Genomic DNA, 15781 nt, shown 5'->3' on the forward strand with positions numbered 1-15781 from the left:
GCTCCGATCATAACAAATGCACATGAGCAGCGGTTGAAAGGGGTAGGAGGGCGCCGCAAGTGAGTTTTTTACGACAGTGTTGTGAAATATACGCCCCACAGCTGTAGGGGGAGCTCATGGGGAAAACATGCGACAACAAAAGTGAAAATCAGCGAAGAAATGACTAGTTGCCGAGTTCTGCTTTAATCAAACAACAACAAAAAAATCACTCACTACTCTTGACTAAATAACTTTTGAAACTTTAATAAGGATTAATCTTTCTAATCGATTTCTGTGCCTGAAAGCGACTGTTAGATCTACCTAAAAAACATGAAAAGCAGTGTTTATTCATTTGTATGTTTGTTCTGTTGTATTTATTTGTGGTATTGCTCATAATTTGGTTATTTGTTATTATTTGAATACTGACAATTTACATGTCTGTAGATGTAGATACAAATTAACCTTCATCAAAAGCCTGATGGATCATATTTGATTGATACTCATATTTTTTTTTTTAAAGAACAGCAAAGCAAATGCACATATTATGAGGTGCAAATTAAAGGGAAAAACTTAATGTAAAAAGTATGGATAATCAAGTAAACCAAATAAAGTGTTTATCTCTATACCGGTATATATTTCCAAAATATATAATACCATTTTTTTTCTTTTTTTCTTTTTTTTTTTTTTTTCAGTTTGGATCATGTTGATAATTTAGAGAACTTTGCACATCAAATGTTTGGCAGTAGGCTTTATAGGGTTAATGATTTGTTGGTTTGGGAATTTTTATTTTTCATATATAATATGGAAATTAACTTGGTCTAACTCAATTTTGTTGATATTTCTAGGGTGAGGCACTGCTTTACATGGAGCCAGAGAAGCAGGTGTTATCTCGGTCTGCAGACGAGTGTGTTGTGGCGTTGTGCGATCAATGGTTAGTGCAGAACACACTCATAGATAAGACATAATGTTGTACACATCTCAGAACCCATGATAACGTCCACTTCTGTCTTGTGTTCACTTCCTGTTCAATAAGAGAATGCCTTATCCTTGTGATCTTGTGCGATTTTAGTCCTTTATTTATCGCTGTGCATTGCTGATCGATTTGACTTGTCAGACAGTGACTGGGGTCTTTATCTGGCAGGTATCTGGATTATGGCAATGAGGAATGGAAAAAGCAAGCCATGGGTGTCCTGGAGGCTCTGGAGACGTAAGTCTTGCACTTTGTGGCATTGAGGAGATTGCAGTGGAAAATTGTCATGTGGCTTTGGGGAGCCATTCTTGCTCGAGAAGCTGCATTAATATGTGAATATTGACGTTATGCTTTTCTCTTCAGGTTCTGTGATGAAACCAGAAAGAACTTTGAAGCAACGTTGGCTTGGCTTCAGGAGCATGCCTGTTCCAGAACGTATGGGTTAGGTAAGACCTGCTTATGTCGTGCCATTGTGGCTTTGTTGCAAGCTTTTCCGTATCCTGTTCGGTCTTTCTTTTGGAGTAAATTGCTTGCAGGGCTTGACATTAACTTTTTTTGCTCACCAGCCACTGTGGCTAGTGGTTTTCCAAAGTTACTAGCCACTTAGCATTTTCACTGGCCACAATTTTGACATCAATACCATGGGGAAAAACTGCTGCCATATAGGTATTTTTAATATTATCTCATAAATTGGTGAAGTTAACAATATAGACTGTTTCAAAGCAGCTTTTCAGTGATAATAGGAAATTAAAGTTACAGAGATTGTTTTGGCTTTACAGCATCTCTAGAATAAAGTTATTGTCCAGCTAAAGTTAGTTTTGATTGATTCACTTCTGTCTCTAAATATCATTAGTTATTAACTTAGGGTAGCAGGAATATTAGGCTGCTGTCACTTTAAGACCGAATGCACGGATTCATTATACTTTACACGTGTTTTCTTTCTCAACTGTTTGTTCACTTAAAACATCAATTGCCCCGTTTACATGCACACTTTTTTACAAATGTACTTTTTTTCCACATTTCTACAAATATGCCACCAAAAATACGACCTGAGGAGCTTTAGCACTCTCTCGAGTCTCGACTCCCTGCAGGCTACAGTTATATTTTCAGTCAGAGAAACAGAGGAAGCTCCTGAAAAAGTTGCTTTATTTAAAGAGACGAGACGTATAGGGCCTAGGCCATTGACAGATCAAATAAAAACAGAATTATTTTAGCCTTTATGATTTGTCTGATTTCTTCAAGCGTTCATATTTACCATGTTTACTACGGTAATGGTTAGCATGCAGTCTTTTGCATCGGGCATAAATATTTTCTACCTTATACGGTGATCAGAATCCACATCGGATCACAAACAGAAGGCATTCAAACATCAAAGTTAGTTGAGGAAAATGAATTTAAAAGTCTTTAATGCTGATGTTAGCTGACAGAATTATCCGGCGCAAAACCAGGCATGCGCAGAAAGACGTAAACCCAAAGTATCAGCTTGTTTACATGGGGTAATTTTTCGTTTGATCGGTTCAGGAAAAGGTTTATTCCACCCCCTTCAATCCGACTGAAAATTCAATCGGTTTGAGCATTTTTATTCTGGTTGAGGTGTTGACATGGAGCATTTTCATTCTGATTGGTTATAATCGGAATACAATGTTACATGTAAACGGGGTTACTGACTGTGTTTATGGGAATACTCCAGACTGGCATTTTGACATTATTTTGTGTGTATTTGACTAAGCAGCGAGAAAGAACTCAATTTAGCGCTGAGAGGCGGCTTTATGTGCTGCACTTTGGGTGTGAGCAAAACATCTGGGGGAATGAGTAAAATTCAAGCCCTGCAACACCAAATAGTTCTAATGCATTCATCCGGATCAAATTAATCTAGTGAGTGAGAGCAGGCGGGTTTGTGTGCTGACTCGCTGTCCAAGAGATGAGATTTTTTTATTTATTAACCCCTTATCAAGCGCCCCCCTTTTTTTTAATAGACTTGAAAATTCACATTCTGAACTTAAATGGTTGTAATTCAAGAATGCTTTGGAATATAGATGTAAGATTGGTCTTGTTTTTAAAGGGCACCTATTGTGACATTTTAAATGTTCCTAATGTAGTTTAGGGAGTCCCCAACAACAGTTTTACATGCATGCAATGACAAAAAACACTTTTGTTGTCGTATAATATGCATTTATTTTTACCTGATTTGCTCACCGACTCCCAAATGATTCGTTCAACGACTCATTTTTCCAAACCCCTGCTTTGCGCGACGCTAATCGTTGATTGGTCAGATGACCCAGCAGTGTTTACATAGATAATACTTAACACGGAGTACAATGATGCTTTTATCAATTAAATCGTGTTATAATAATGATTATAGTCCACTGCTTTGTAGTTTGTAGTAAAAAATTAAAAATAAGATAAAGAATTTAATGTTATGTTAGCGAGCATAGCCCAGAGTTCGTATTGTAAAAGCACAATCAGTCTTTGTTTGCGTTAGCCCGATGCATAAACATAACGTTTTTACAAAAAAAAAAAAATGCAGTTACGTTACGAGGTATTACTCTATTCTTTAAGACAACTCCGAAAACAGCGACAAACACTTCACATATCTCAATATACAATTGTCATTGAAGACCTAGAAGCTAAACGGTGCTTACACAACAAACAAAATAATTATTAAGCATGCTACATAAAACATAAAAGCAACAATTATTAATAACACTTACAGGTTGTGATACGGGGGAGGAAGCTGATGCAAATACACTTGGAACTGAACCTTCCTTCAATATCAGCCGACTCGCGAATCCAAGTTTGATTGCATTTAAGTTGGTAAAGCAATCGTCTTCAAAATGGTGCGAACAAAGCACAAGGCTCGGACTATACTTCTGTGGTATAGTTGTATATGAATTGTAGCCACTTAGTCAAATGCTCCTCCTTGGGCAGATGAAAAAAGTTGGCTTTTGAGTCGCACTTCAGAACACAGCGTCTCGTCTGTTTTCAAGTTTTCCCTGGTCTTTGAGCGCAATAAGTGGGCGTATCGTATTCAAATAACTTGACAAGTTGACGTCATCTAGTCAGAGAAAAAGCTTCGGTCTTCTAACGATTCATAAAAATGACTCCGAGTCGACTCTTACTTTTGAAAGACAATAACTTTATATACGGTGCACTTTCATATTTCAAACTTTGCAGGATGTTTTTGTTCACTTAGATCTATGTTACACACTACATGAAAGGTAAATTTAAAAATTCCATAATAGGTGCCCTTTAAGAAGACACTTGGCAGATTTTTGTGGAAGTGAAATAAATTAAGTCAGTTAAACAGAAAAAAAGTTATAGAAGTTTGAGTTTATGAAAATGTACAACGTTAAAAATGTAATTCATATTTTATATAAAATATATATTTTCAAAACCTGGTGAACTCTAAAACTGCAAAATAATCAAAAGCAAAAATCTGAACAAGTTCCTCCATTTCCATATGTTGTTTGAGTGATCTGAACCATTATTTTTACCATTTTCATACAATTTATGAAGTAGACATCCTATTCAGAAGTAGTATTGGAAGTTTGGCAGATTTTGAAATTAATTCAACCTCTAAGAAACACAGAAAGATCACGTATGTGCATTATAGCTCGCTGCCATGAATGGTGAATCACAAATGGTGAATCTATTATTTTTTTCTTTATATTTAAAACATTTTCAGACCTTTTTGTCTAAAACAATTGAATGGATGCTATCTTTTGAACTCTTGGCATGAAAACAAACTGAGGTTTCTACTATTCTTTCATGATTTTTCATGTTTATCACTATTTAAAAAAAAAGGTCTGAACTCGCCTTAGGAGTATGAAAGTATTCTTGTTGCAAATTGATAAATTACGGCTCCTCTGTAATGTATTTTAAAAATCAGTCACCAAAACTGTGTAATGAAAACTAGAGATTGTAAGCTTTCAAATGATATATAGTTTGTCAAGATTGGTTTAGGTTTAGTATAGGATATTACTGTTTTAAATATGTAATGGCCGCGGCCAATATAAAGGGTTAAATCTTTGTTTTGAACAACACTACATTGCACTTAGTTTATTATTTCAGATGCATTTTTAAGACTACATTTTAAATATGTATATTTAAAAATTGTCAACCCGCCTAGTAGGAGTGACTGCGTTACACGCCACTGCTGGAATCCATGCCGGGTGTTAATGTCAAGCCCTGATTGCTTGTAATAGTTAGACAAAGTTTTCTTTCACATCCTTTTGAAATCACCTCAGATGGCCACCTTTGTGTGAAGCTTATCTTAATCAAAGTCTTTTTGTAAGAACAAGGCCCATCTATATTTCTTTTGTAATACTCTTAATTCTCGCTCATCCCTTGCCCCCAAACCACTCAGCGATACCATCAGCAATTTTCTTGCTGTTCCTCAGAGAGAACCTTTGATTTTGGAGTTCTTTCATGTGTTTGGTTCCCATAGGAACCCGGTTGCCATGGGATGAACAATGGCTCATTGAGTCCCTGTCGGACTCCACCATCTATATGGCCTACTACACCGTGGCACATCTTCTCCAGGGAGGGGTTCTCAACGGACAAGGACCCTCCCCACTGGGAATCAGGTATTCGCTCTTCCAGAAATAGTTTGAAAGTTTAAAAAAGAAGAAGATGAAAATGTAAAGTAAATGATTTTGTACTTATAAAATAAACCAGACTCCACATTCCAAATGATATGTAAATTATTCCCATATTCCCCATTTATTCAGCTTTAAAGGTAGTAAGGATAAGGTAGTTGATGGGGAAAAAAATGAATGAATGACTGAGGCATTTACAGTGGGGCAAAAAAGTATTTAGTCAGCCACCAATTGTGCAAGTTCTCCCATTTAAAAAGATGAGAGAGTCCTGTAATTTTCATCATAGGTACACTTCAACTATGAGAGACAAAATGAGAAAAAAAATCCTGAAAATCACATTGTAGAATTTTTAATGAATTTATTTGCAAATTTTGGTGGAAAATAAGTATTTGGTCAATAACATAAGTTTATCTCATTACTTTGTTATATACCCTTTGTTGGCAATGACAGAGGTCAAACGTTTTCTGTAAGTCTTCACAAGGTTTTCACACACTGTTGCTGGTATTTTGGCCCATTCCTCCATGCAGATCTCCTCTAGAGCAGTGATGTTTCGGGGCTGTCGCTGGGCAATTCAGACTTTCAACTCCCTCCAAAGATTTTCTATGGGGTTGAGATCTGGAGACTGGCTAGGCCACTCCAGGACCTTGAAATGCTTCTTACGAAGCCACTCCTTCGTTGCCCGGGCGGTGTGTTTGGGATCATTGTCATGTTGAAAGACCCAGCCATGTTTCATCTTCAATGCCCTTGCTGATGGAAGGAGGTTTTCACTCAAAATCTCACGATACATGGCCCCATTCATTCTTTCCTTTACACGGATCGGTCGTCCTGGTCCCTTTGCAGAAAAACAGCCCCAAAGCATGATGTTTCCACCCCCATGCTTCACAGTAGGTATGGTGTTCTTTGGATGCAACTCAGTATTCTTTCTCCTCCAAACACGACGAGTTGAGTTGGTACCAAAAAGTTCTATTTTGGTTTCATCTGACCATATGACATTCTCCCAATCCTCTTCTGGATCATCCAAATGCTCTCTAGCAAACTTCAGACGGGCCTGGACATGTACTGGCTTAAGCAGGGGGACACTGGCACTGCAGGATTTGAGTCCCTGGCAGCGTAGTGTGTTACTGATGGTAGCCTTTGTTACTTGGTCCCAGCTCTCTGCAGGTCATTCACTAGGTCCCCCCGTGTGGTTCTGGGATTTTTGCTCACTGTTCTTGTGATAATTTTGACCCCACGGGGTGAGATCTTGCGTGGAGCCCCAGATCGAGGGAGATTATCAGTGGTCTTGTATGTCTTCCATTTCCTAATAATTGCTCCCACAGTTGATTTCTTCACACCAAGCTGCTTACCTATTGCAGATTCAGTCTTCCCAGCCTGGTGCAAGTCTACAATTTTGTTTCTGGTGTCCTTTGACAGCTCTTTGGTCTTGGCCATAGTGGAGTTTGGAGTGTGACTGTTTGAGGTTGTGGAAAGGTGTCTTTTATACTGATAACAAGTTAAAAATAGGTGCCATTAATACAGGTAACGAGTGGAGGACAGAGAAGCCTCTTAAAGAAGTTGTTACAGGTCTGTGAGAGTAAGAAGTCTTGCTTGTTTGTAGGTGACCAAATACTTATTTTCCACCATAATTTGCAAATAAATTCTACAATGTGATTTTCTGAATTTTTTTTTCTCATTTTGTCTCTCATAGTTGAAGTGTACCTATGATGAAAATTACAGGCCTGTCTCATCTTTTTAAGTGGGAGAACTTGCACAATTTGTGGCTGACTAAATACTTTTTTGCCCCACTGTATATAGTGCTTCCATATGTACTACTGTACACCCAAAGCGCTTCACAATCATATCAGGGAATCTCTCCTCAACCACCACCAGTGTGATGAAAATGTAAATTGTAAATGACGTACATTTTGGAGTCTAGTTTTATTTTATATGTAAATTATTCCCACATTCCCCATTTATTCAGCTTCTGCCTTGACATTTTAGCACAATGTCCCACATTATGTCCCACAATGCAGTACGATTGTGACGTCACCACACATCTCGTCTAATCACCACCACAACAAACAACTCTATGATATATTAATTATATATTTTTTTAGGGCTGTCAATCGATTAAAAAATGTAATCGCGATTAATCACATGCTTGCCATGAGTTAACTCGCGATTAATCGCACATTTTTTATTTTTCCTAAATGTACCTTAAATTAATACTTTTCAAGTTTGTATTACTCTAATCATTATGGGCATGGATAAATATGGATGCTTTATGCAAATGTATGTTTATTATTGAAACCATAGTCAACATAGAGCATGAAGACGAGACATGTTTCAAAGGTCATAGATGTTTTTCAAAGAACTTGTTCATGTCTATTAGACACATGAAGAAAGAATAAAGAAATACCAGGTTCCCATTACTTCTCTTTCTTTGCACTGAGCAATTTACTAAAACAAACATGTTTAGATTTTTGCATGGCAGGGCAGCTCTTCTGAAAATGCTAAATGTACATTTATTATTTATTATTACATTCGTTTGTCTCTCTCTGTGCCCATTTTGATGAAGCTAAATTCTCAATAAACCTGTTTTCATTGGTATATTTTACTGTTTCTGTTGTCAAACAACGGAATGAATATGAAATAGTGACTGAAACGCGACCCATTAAACATAACCAGCTCTCCCTTCCAAGATGTTAATCTGCACAACAATCCTGATAATCGAGCCGTCGTCTGATGAAATCAAATACACATAAGATAAAGACAATATCTGTGCTGTGATTTCTGCTATAAGTGTAAAATTAGAGAAGCAACATAATATCTGTTTAACTGAATTAGAGCGCTGCTCCTCTCTACCGCGCGAGACGCAGAGTGAGTGAGTGAGTGAGTGAGTGAGTGAGTGAGTGAGTGAGTGAGTGAGTGAGTGAGTGAGTGAGTGAGTGAGTGAGTGAGTGAGTGAGTGAGTGAGTGAGTGAGTGAGTGAGTGAGTGAGTGAGTGAGTGAGTGAGTGAGTGAGTGAGTGAGTGAGTGAGTGAGTGAGTGAGTGAGTGAGTGAGTGAGTGAGTGAGTGAGTGAGTGAGTGAGTGAGTGAGTGAGTGAGTGAGTGAGTGAGTGAGTGAGTGAGTGAGTGAGTGAGTGAGTGAGTGAGTGAGTGAGTGAGTGAGTGAGTGAGTGAGTGAGTGAGTGAGTGAGTGAGTGAGTGAGTGAGTGAGTGAGTGAGTGAGTGAGTGAGTGAGTGAGTGGGTGGGTGGGTGGGTGGGTGGGTGAGTGAGTGAGTGGGTGAGTGGGTGGGTGGGTGGGTGAGTGAGTGAGTGAGTGAGTGAGTGAGTGAGTGAGTGAGTGAGTGAGTGAGTGAGTGAGTCAGAAACTAAAGGTTTGGGTGCTTTATTGAAGAGAAAAAAATCGCTAAAGGTGTCTGCAATGTCACTAAGTTGGCAACACGGTGTATCTCCATTTCTCCAACTAGGGGTTGGGCCACGGGTCAAATTGAAAATACGCACTGCGTTAATCGCGCGTTAAAAAAAATAGTGCCGTTAATATGATGTTGCGTTAACGCCTAATTAATGCGTTAACTTTGACAGCCCTAATTTTTTTAATTAAAACGACCCAAACACACCTATATACATTTGGATGCTGCATTAAACAAATTCTTACATGGGAAAAAATTAAATAATAAATCATCTTAGCATTTTAACACCGAACCTAAAGGCATAGGGAACCTGATTGGTGAACCCAACTCCTAGTATTTTTTATTTTTGTACTCCTTGACCTACTTATTGGATGCAGCACTGGCCTGTCAACTGTCCTGAGCATCGTTCACGTTTGTTCATGTTCATGTTCTCACAACATTGCATTGTTAGAACTCATAATATTACCGGCCAACTGACAATTGACACCGTTTATTATACTCACCAACAAGATTTTTACTCTCATTTGGTGCTTGGCGAGTTAATTTGTGAAGATTGTCAAGATATTAACAGAGCTTATTTTCTGCAATAATCCAAAAGCCAATGGAAAAATCGTATTAGTTTTCTGTGGAGGTAACCAGGGTGATGCCAACTTTCCTAGGGCTGGACTACAGAGATACAACATCACTGCAGTGCTCTCTATAGTCAAATAATGATTCAAGCAGTAATATAATGTAAAACATGATATTAAATTGAGTACAATTTTAAATTTTACAATTAAAAGAAAAACTTTACTTAAATTTGTATTATTTAATTTATTTAGCATAAAACTGGCTCACTGTAAATCAAATTGAGAACAAAAATGACATGGAAAATGTTGTGTGAATGTCCTGCCACACACATGTTCATTGTCACTTGAGTAAAAAAATTGTAATGATACAGAAGAACATATATCTTCCCCCAGACCCGAGCAGATGACGAGAGAGGTGTGGGATTACATCTTCTTCAAAACAACACCTTTCCCAAAGACGGACATCCCGAAGGAGCACCTGCTGAAGCTCAGGAGGGAGTTCGAGTTCTGGTACCCTGTAGACGTGCGAGTATCAGGGAAGGACCTGGTGCCAAACCACCTCTCCTATTACCTCTACAATCATGTAGCCATGTGGCCCAAAGACAGGTACAATGCACTTTACAGACCCTATAAACCTTCTCTGCAGTATGTAGAGAAAAGTAATGTGAAGTATATTTTTCTTGTGTATCTCAACTGTCCCTATGTTTTGCAGTGCAAACATTAAATGGATGAATGTTAAATGTGAGAAAGTAATGTGTGTGTGTGATGGATGGATGGATGGATAGATAGATAGTTCAGCTGCTTAATTTCTGTTGTTTAATTTCACTTTGTCACTCTTAATTGAGTTTTGCACTTGCAAATTTATTATTATTATTATATATATTTTTTTTTATAGTGGAAAATGGCCACAAGCTGTGCGTGCCAACGGTCATCTTTTGCTAAACTCTGAAAAGGTGAGTTGATTTTCCTCTGTTTTCTTGTCAGGAATCATTTGTGGCTTCACGACATGCGCTGACTTTGCTCTAACTTTAGCTATCCTAGAATTGTGAGTGCCACATATCTGGAAATATCCTTACAAACATAGACTAATCTCCTTAATAAATCCATAAATCACCCAGATAATCTCTTAATTAAAATAAATAAATAAATAAAAAGAGATTATATTTATTTATATATATATTTAGGGGTGTAACGATACACGTATTCATATTGAACCGTTCATTGGACCATTTTTCCTGCCGACCAAAATTTCATTATTTCAAATGTAGGCAATTAAATGGGAAATGTAATGTAAGCGGAACGAAACTGCGCTACTCATTATTGTGTGGTTGACGGACCGTTTATCAGTGTTTGGACCAATGCAGCGCGAGCCGATCTTGATCAAGCAGCAGTTACTACACAGCGAGATCCAGTAAAGAAAGCATTTGAATTCGCCACTGAAGTAATAACATCGCTGCGAGATCTAGTGAGAAACATTCACATTTCTCCATTATTAACGGATCAAACAGCGCTGACGTGGAAACCAGGAAGAAACATTGTGCCATGAATGAACTATTAAGTGTCCACAGATCAGCAACATTCACCATGGATTTACTGCAGTAACACTACTAACTGTAACCAAGTTTGGCAGGAATAGTAATGCTTTCAAGTAACATCACGTCGGTTTTATTTTGACATTATGAATACAATTGCTGCCCTCAAATGTTAATCTGAACTAAAATAAACCTGTTTATAACTACTACAATATTACATTTCATTTTGTCCAAGGAGCTGTTTTGTTTTATATGCTCCTAGGTAAAGTCAAGTATAGCTCCATCATTGCTCAAAGTAAAAAAAAAAAGATCATACTTTATGATTTCAGTTTTAATAAAAATATTTAAAAAATGAAATCAAGGAAATTTCTCTGGCATGTCTTTCTTTTTGCTGTATCGTACCGAACCGTGACACAAGTGTATCGAACTGAACCGTGAATTTTGTGAACCATTACACCCCTAATACATATATATATATATAAATATATTATCTTTTTTATTTTTTTATAAATAATTATATATGGATAAAGCAACATGCTTAAGTTTTTCATCTTATTAATGTTTGTGTTTTACTTTTGTCAGCTTTATTTCAATCAACTAAAATGATTGTGAATAGTTTTATTGAACAATAACACACCGCTTGAGAAGTTCCTCTGTCATGTTGTGGCTGGTCCTCGTCAGCGATCTAATTAGCTGTGTTTATCTCCACCAGATGTCCAAATCCACTGGCAACTTTCTCAATTTGACTCAAGCCATTGACAAATTTTCAGCAGATGGTGAGTCTTTCATAAATAGCGGATTACTGGAAGGCCAAACACTTTACATTCGGTCAGACTCTTTAGTGCCAGAACCAGGAATAGATTCAATCCTTATGCATGTGAGGGTTTATGTAGGTCTGCATATGTCATTGATAAGTGTAGTTGTCTTCAATGCTCTTTTAAGTGACTTATAATGGAGATATAAGATTGTGAATGCCATATAACTACATTAATCCATCCGTCTGTGTCTTAGGTATGCGTTTGGCTCTGGCTGATGCAGGGGACACGGTGGAGGACGCTAACTTCGTTGAGGCCATGGCCGATGCAGGGATCCTGCGCCTCTTTACGTGGGTGGAGTGGGTGAAAGAGATGATCGCCAATCAGAACAACCTGAGGACCGGACCAGCGGACACGTTTAATGACCGAGTGTTTGTTAGGTAACACTGGTGTTATTAAACATCACAGACTGGAGGTCTATTCACACTATGACAAAACAAAAAGACATTCACTATATTACTACAATGAGTGAGTTGTATGTACCAGAGTACAATGTGGCATAATAATAATAAAGTACCGTTGAAGTAATTGATAAGTAAAGATAATAAAATGGTGATGGTTACACTATACTGTTCAAAGGTTTGGGGTCAGTAAGATATTCATATATTTATTCAGCAAGAACACATTCGATTAATCAAAAGTGACGAAGCCATCTATTATTTTATAGATTTTTATTTACACAGACATGAAAAAGTTTTTTAGCAGACCCCGAACTTTTGACAGTCATTTATTTCGTTAATTAATTTGTCCATTTTTTTGACAGCCATAGAGGCTCAATTTAAATCTGGAATGTGTTTGTTAAAATTGAATCCTACATGATCTGTGTCTGTCTGCAGCGAAATGAATTCCAGCATCATTAAAACAGATCAGCACTATGAGAGAATGATGTACAAGGAGGCGTTGAAGAGCGGCTTTTTTGAGTTCCAGGTAACCTATACAAAATCACATCAACATCCGTTGGCTAAATACATTTTTGTGAATGTGGGGTGGAGACATATAGAGCAATTACATCAGCAGTAGTAATATTAATTCAAATAAAACATTACGACATGTAATATTTGATATTTGTCAGGGAAGCTTCAGTGTAAACTAACAGTGAGTCTATATAATAAACATGTTCTTGATACTTTGAAGGCCGCCAAGGATAAATACAGGGAGCTGGCCATCGAGGGCATGCACAGGGATCTGGTGTTCCAGTTCATCGAGTACCAAACGCTCCTGCTGGCTCCCATCTGCCCCCACCTGTGTGAACACACCTGGTCCCTGCTGGGGAAGGTGAGCTCGCTTACTCTTAAACCATGATCACATCAACGGTACAGTCAGAACAATAATAGCGTCAAATAGCATCTGTCCTTATATGTTTATTCATGTGATGACACAGCTGATTTTTCAGCATCATTACTCGTCTTCAGTGTCACATGATCCTTCAGAAATCATTCTTAAATGCTGATTCGGTGCTCACGAAACATTTCTTAGCATTATCAATGTTGAAAACATAATATTTGTAGAAACGGTGATGGTTTTTATCATTCAGGATTCTTTGATGAATTGTAAATCATTTTAAATAGTAATCTTTTGTAACAATACAAATGTATTTACTGCCAATTTTAATCGGTTAAATACATCCTTGTTGAATAAAAGTAAAAAAAATTATATTCTTACTTAACCCAAACTTTTACATGGTAGTCCACAGTTCCACAAAAATATTAAGTGGCAAAAACTATTTTAAACATTGATAATAATGAGAAGAAATATTTCTCCAATACCAAATAAACACATTAGAATTTCTGAAGGATCATGAGGTTTTTTTTGCCAGTTTTGCCCACACAGGAATAATTTGCATTTAAAAATGTTTTCAAATAGAAAACAGTCCTTTTTAAAATTGCAAAAATATTTTTACAACTGTAATGTTTTGCTGTATTTTTAATCAAATAGCCTTGGTGAGTCTTCTTTCAAAAACATTTAAAACATCCAGCAATTATAATCATACAACAATGTCATACTTTTGACATCATTGTGAATTGACATTAATTTAATTTTAGTAGGAAAATATTATTTAACTATTTTTAATTACAATTCATTTATAGATAATAGGTTTTATTTAAAAAAAATGTGTAGACTTTTCCTAAATGTTTTTTTAATTTATTTTTATATTTGTTAAAATCTTAATTTGGGCTAAAATTGCAGCTTTGGTATATGCATTCTGGCATTTATTATTATTATTATTATTATCATTTTTACTTAAATTTTTCGATTTAATTTAGCATTTTAAATTGTATTTAACAGCTATAGGAGATTTGTATCTCTACAAACAACTGATAATAACAGTCTGACTTTACATCTATCTGGTTTAAATGAAAGTTTGTGCAATTCCAGTAGAAACAGGAACAAAATGCATCTTTAACTCTCACTATTTCTCTCCTTATAGAGCAGTTCAGTAATGAAGGCTCACTGGCCTACAGCCGGTCCAGTGGACGAGATCTTGATTCGATCCTCACAGTATCTGATGGACACTGCTCATGAGCTCCGCCTTCGCCTGAAAGCTTACACACAGCCTGCCAAGGGCAAGGTATGGACTTCACCACATCATTGATCACCACAATACAATATATTTATATATTTTTTCTAGGGCTGTCAAACGATTAAAATATTTAATCGCGATTAATCGCATTAATGTCATAGTTAACTCGCGATTAATCGCAAATTTTTATCTATTCTAAATGTCTCTTGATTTCTTTTTGTCCCATTCTTTTTTTTCTCATTTTAATGCTCTTATCAACATGGAAAAGTGGATCGGCTTGCTTTGTGCAAATGTTTTTTTTATTGAAAACAACATTGGCATATAGGCTACTGTGTTCAATTTCACACTAACATTCTAACTTGGAGCAAATAATTGCTCACACAATGTAACACTGTCCATCAATAAAAGGGTGAAAGAAATACTGACGAGGAAACGTTACTGATATTGACAAGTGGGCGTAGAAACGCATCAGCTGTGTGTGTGTGTGCTTGGCCATCAAGTGGTATTTAGACTGGACGTGCTGCGATGATAGCTCAGTTCACAACGACAAAACACACAGATCTCTTTGGTCTTGTCAATTGAACCATTTGCAACTTTTTAAAAGTAAACTTTCCATACAGAATCTTAGTGGCATCCATTTCGGCGTCTCGCGCTCATCATTCATCCACTCAAAACGTAATGTTAAAGGGGGTCGCACACCGGACGAGAAGCGCAGCGCCTCGTATTTAAAATTCGAACACATTATTCTATATGAGTGTACACACACCGGCGGCGCCATTCTGCGTTTTTATTGCTGGCCATAAACTGAGAAAGCGCGCGTCCGATGTGCGAAACGAGTTGTCCTAGACGCTCTCGTCCACTCTTTGGCGGCTCGCAAGACCAAACAAGTGTGTGCGGCGTGTCTGTTGTTTTGTTTCTGGTCTAGCTAGATCCGGTGTAGTGTTGTAGTTTTAATAACGTTACTAGTTGTTGCAAAAGCATGTGAAAAAAACTACAAAGTTTGCTAGGCGTTAATCTCGCGATAAAAAAATTTACGCCATTAACATGGGTTTGCGTTAACGCCGTTAATAACGCGTTTAACGGACAGCCCTAATTTTTTCGTCTTATATTGTCAACAGCATTTTACAAGAAGTTAAGTGCCATGTTACGTTTTATTAAGATCTCCTGGGTCATTCAGAATGAAATGTTCATAACAATAGGGTAAAACTTACCCCTACAATTTTCATGCCAAATTGACATGTAACATATCAGATTGTTGACAATGAGGGAACCAGACTTGAAATGAATCTGTGTTTTGGCAAAGCGTTGCATATTACAGTGAAACTTGGGTTTCCTGAAGGATGTAACACACCAAGCCAACATCAGAGAACTATCACCAATGAAATCCAACTTTTGTTGAA

General features: G+C 37.1%; 1 protein-coding gene across 1 annotated transcript in view; it reads left to right on the forward strand.

The window, feature by feature from the left end:
• lars1b (leucyl-tRNA synthetase 1b) overlaps positions 1-15781 on the forward strand; it is a 55901-nt gene that overhangs the window by 23693 nt on the left and 16427 nt on the right. The window contains exons 16-26 of the mRNA XM_079585839.1: positions 825-910; positions 1121-1186; positions 1313-1395; positions 5397-5535; positions 9907-10119; positions 10409-10466; positions 11758-11821; positions 12057-12240; positions 12697-12787; positions 12995-13135; positions 14289-14429. Of these exons, the coding sequence (XP_079441965.1) occupies positions 825-910; positions 1121-1186; positions 1313-1395; positions 5397-5535; positions 9907-10119; positions 10409-10466; positions 11758-11821; positions 12057-12240; positions 12697-12787; positions 12995-13135; positions 14289-14429 (1266 nt within the window). The remainder of the gene's footprint in view (positions 1-824; positions 911-1120; positions 1187-1312; positions 1396-5396; positions 5536-9906; positions 10120-10408; positions 10467-11757; positions 11822-12056; positions 12241-12696; positions 12788-12994; positions 13136-14288; positions 14430-15781) is intronic.

The sequence above is a fragment of the Phoxinus phoxinus genome (assembly GCF_949152265.1).
Source record: "Phoxinus phoxinus genome assembly, chromosome: 17".
Lineage (NCBI taxonomy): Eukaryota > Metazoa > Chordata > Actinopteri > Cypriniformes > Leuciscidae > Phoxinus > Phoxinus phoxinus.